Source organism: Penaeus chinensis, chromosome 9 (assembly GCF_019202785.1).
Source record: "Penaeus chinensis breed Huanghai No. 1 chromosome 9, ASM1920278v2, whole genome shotgun sequence".
Classification (NCBI taxonomy): Eukaryota; Metazoa; Arthropoda; class Malacostraca; order Decapoda; family Penaeidae; genus Penaeus; species Penaeus chinensis.
Window position 1 is genome coordinate 34,736,984 of NC_061827.1, and position 2,500 is coordinate 34,739,483.

Here is a 2,500-nt window from a genome sequence, read left to right on the forward strand (position 1 = left end):
ATAACTCACAAAAGTAAATGAATAGTGAACTGTACTGAAGGAAATTGATATTGTACTTGTTACATATTTATTTTTATTTAAAGAGCATATTATGAATTCTACTTTTGTATGGTTATATACAGTGATAGGAATATTGAAACAGTTGATTGTGAGACATATCTTATTCTGTTTCAGGTTAGTTGTGTCTGATGATTGTGATACAAATAATGTCCAGAACATTGTGCAATCTGTCTCTAGCAATGCACAACTGATGAGGCATTATGGAAAAGAAATGTCCTTCCTGTTACCATCTGATTCAACAGAGTCTTTTCCAACACTATTCCTAAACTTGGATACTCATATGAATGCAGAAGAAGGGAATTCTGCTATAGAAGGCTATGGCATCTCCATGACAACTCTGGAGGAGGTTTGTGGAAAAGATTTTAACTCCTTTGTCATTATGAACAGCATAAGAGATGGAATTTATGTTCAAGCATAGACTCTGACTTGTTCACACACACATTTTTTTTTTTTTTTTTTTTTCCAAGTGATGTTATGGTGACTGTTTGCTAGATACGTACTAATGGGAAATAAAGTAGATGTTCTATTTGTGCATTCTCAGGGGCTTGCCTTGTAGCTGCAATATATCTTTACATATTTTTTATACTATTATATTAAATATTTTCATTTTCTTTACAGCTTTCAATACATTTTTGGGTTGGCTTTCACTCTAGATGGTATTTGTGTATGTAGTTTCAAACCCAATAAGTTTGTAGCAGGCTAAAATCTTTCCATAAATCACTGATAACTAATTCCATTTAATTTCAGAAGAGTAAAAGGGGCAGATTGTAGTACATGTTTCCTTTTCTCCTGGCTTGGATTTTCATCTCAAAATATATTTTTCTCCTACCAGGTTTTCTTGACCTTAAGTGAAGAAAATGAAAGTACAAGAGAGCAGTCTCTGGACGACATAAGCCAGATGGTTAGAGAGAAACTAACCTCATCCTCTCCTCAACATTCAGCTTCACCTGTGAACTCCAGTGCCCAAAATGGCCAAGTAGCAGATAACAATCAACAAGGCTTTGCACTTGATGCTGTTGAAGTCAGGTACGTTTAAGCTATAGTATGGTTCATTGCTGGTGGATGCTCTGATAAAAGTGTTTGGAGAAAAATCTCTGAATCATATGTAATTTTCAATGCTTTTTCATATTATGCAGAAGACTTGTTTTCACATGTAAATTTGTTATGTAAGTGACCTTAGTGAATACTGAGTAGATAACTTTACTTCATAGATATTCTATTCTTTTAGGCCAGATCCATGGAGAACCTACAAGGCCATGATAAAGGTTCGATTCATTGGCTTGTTACGAGAAAAGTGGGCCATGTTCTTCTTGATAGTTTTCCCACTTGGGCTAACCATTGGTGCAATTGCTGTTTTAGACACACAGCAAGTACAGGCACCTATAGATGAGCTGTTGAATATTAACACAAGTGAGTAATGTTATTTTTGTTAGGAAAATGGCACTTTCAGGCTAACCATGAAGGCTACATTTCCTTAAGTTTGTCTGTCTCTCCAGCTGCAAAATAGATTAACTTTTAAAGGTTCACTTAGGCAAAGTTTAATTCCTAGCATATGAAGGGCTTGGTTTTTACTTGCTAGAAAATGCATATTTTTTTATCATTTACTATATAATAAGTAATCTCAACATTTCCACCCTGGGATGTTCTTTCTTTTGTACAATGAATAGCTGTGGCGGGTATGTCAGTACCTAGCTTTATCTATTTGCAGACATTCAATCATGAACTAATGCATACAACCACACACACTCAAGTGCATTTTTACAAGTATCCATGGGACTGAATTTTTAGGTCATAAACTAATGTATTAACTTATTTTTCAGGGATATACAGAGAGATGTCAGGTGCGCTTATACAAAATAATACAACACATACATTGACGCATTTAGAGGGCACTCTAAGTTCAGCAGGAATCTCCTCAGCTCCATATGACGGAAATTTCTCATCAATATATAACCTCAGACCTCATTTCACTGCCTTGGATATTAGCCATTTTCCAGAAAACAAGTAAGTTTCAGCAGGCTGGTTTTATTTTCATGTTATTTAAAAAACTTGGTAGTTCCGTTTTTATGCTTTCAGGGATTTTTGATATATTCTTTAATGATCTTTGATTGTTTCATATTATTCTTTGCATATCCAATATTGCAGGGTCACTACAAATATATATAAGTGTAAGATAATCTCTATGTCTTACTTTTTATTTTTTTAAATGACAGAATAAGTGATCCAGCATCATTGAATGTGAGGTTCAATGATTCTTACGTCCATGCAATACCCATCATGGTAAATCTTCTTAGCAATGCCATACTCAGGTATGTCTTTGTCACCTTGGTAATCTGTATTTTTCTTCTTCAATGTAATATTCATATATTTGTTATTTCTTTCAACATCATATGCCTTTGTTGTAGATATTGTGTAATACAAATGTTTAAGATCAGTATAT

The 2,500-nt window shown here is 34.0% G+C and overlaps 1 protein-coding gene across 3 annotated transcripts in view; it reads left to right on the forward strand.

Moving 5' to 3' along the window:
- The window catches only part of LOC125028840 (phospholipid-transporting ATPase ABCA3-like), a 33,895-nt gene that overhangs the window by 15,258 nt on the left and 16,137 nt on the right, over positions 1 to 2,500 (forward strand). For all 3 annotated transcript variants that reach the window (XM_047618374.1, XM_047618375.1, XM_047618376.1), the window contains exons 18-22: positions 175 to 406; positions 893 to 1,086; positions 1,289 to 1,470; positions 1,881 to 2,064; positions 2,274 to 2,369. In XM_047618374.1, coding sequence (XP_047474330.1) covers positions 175 to 406; positions 893 to 1,086; positions 1,289 to 1,470; positions 1,881 to 2,064; positions 2,274 to 2,369 — 888 coding nt within the window. The remainder of the gene's footprint in view (positions 1 to 174; positions 407 to 892; positions 1,087 to 1,288; positions 1,471 to 1,880; positions 2,065 to 2,273; positions 2,370 to 2,500) is intronic.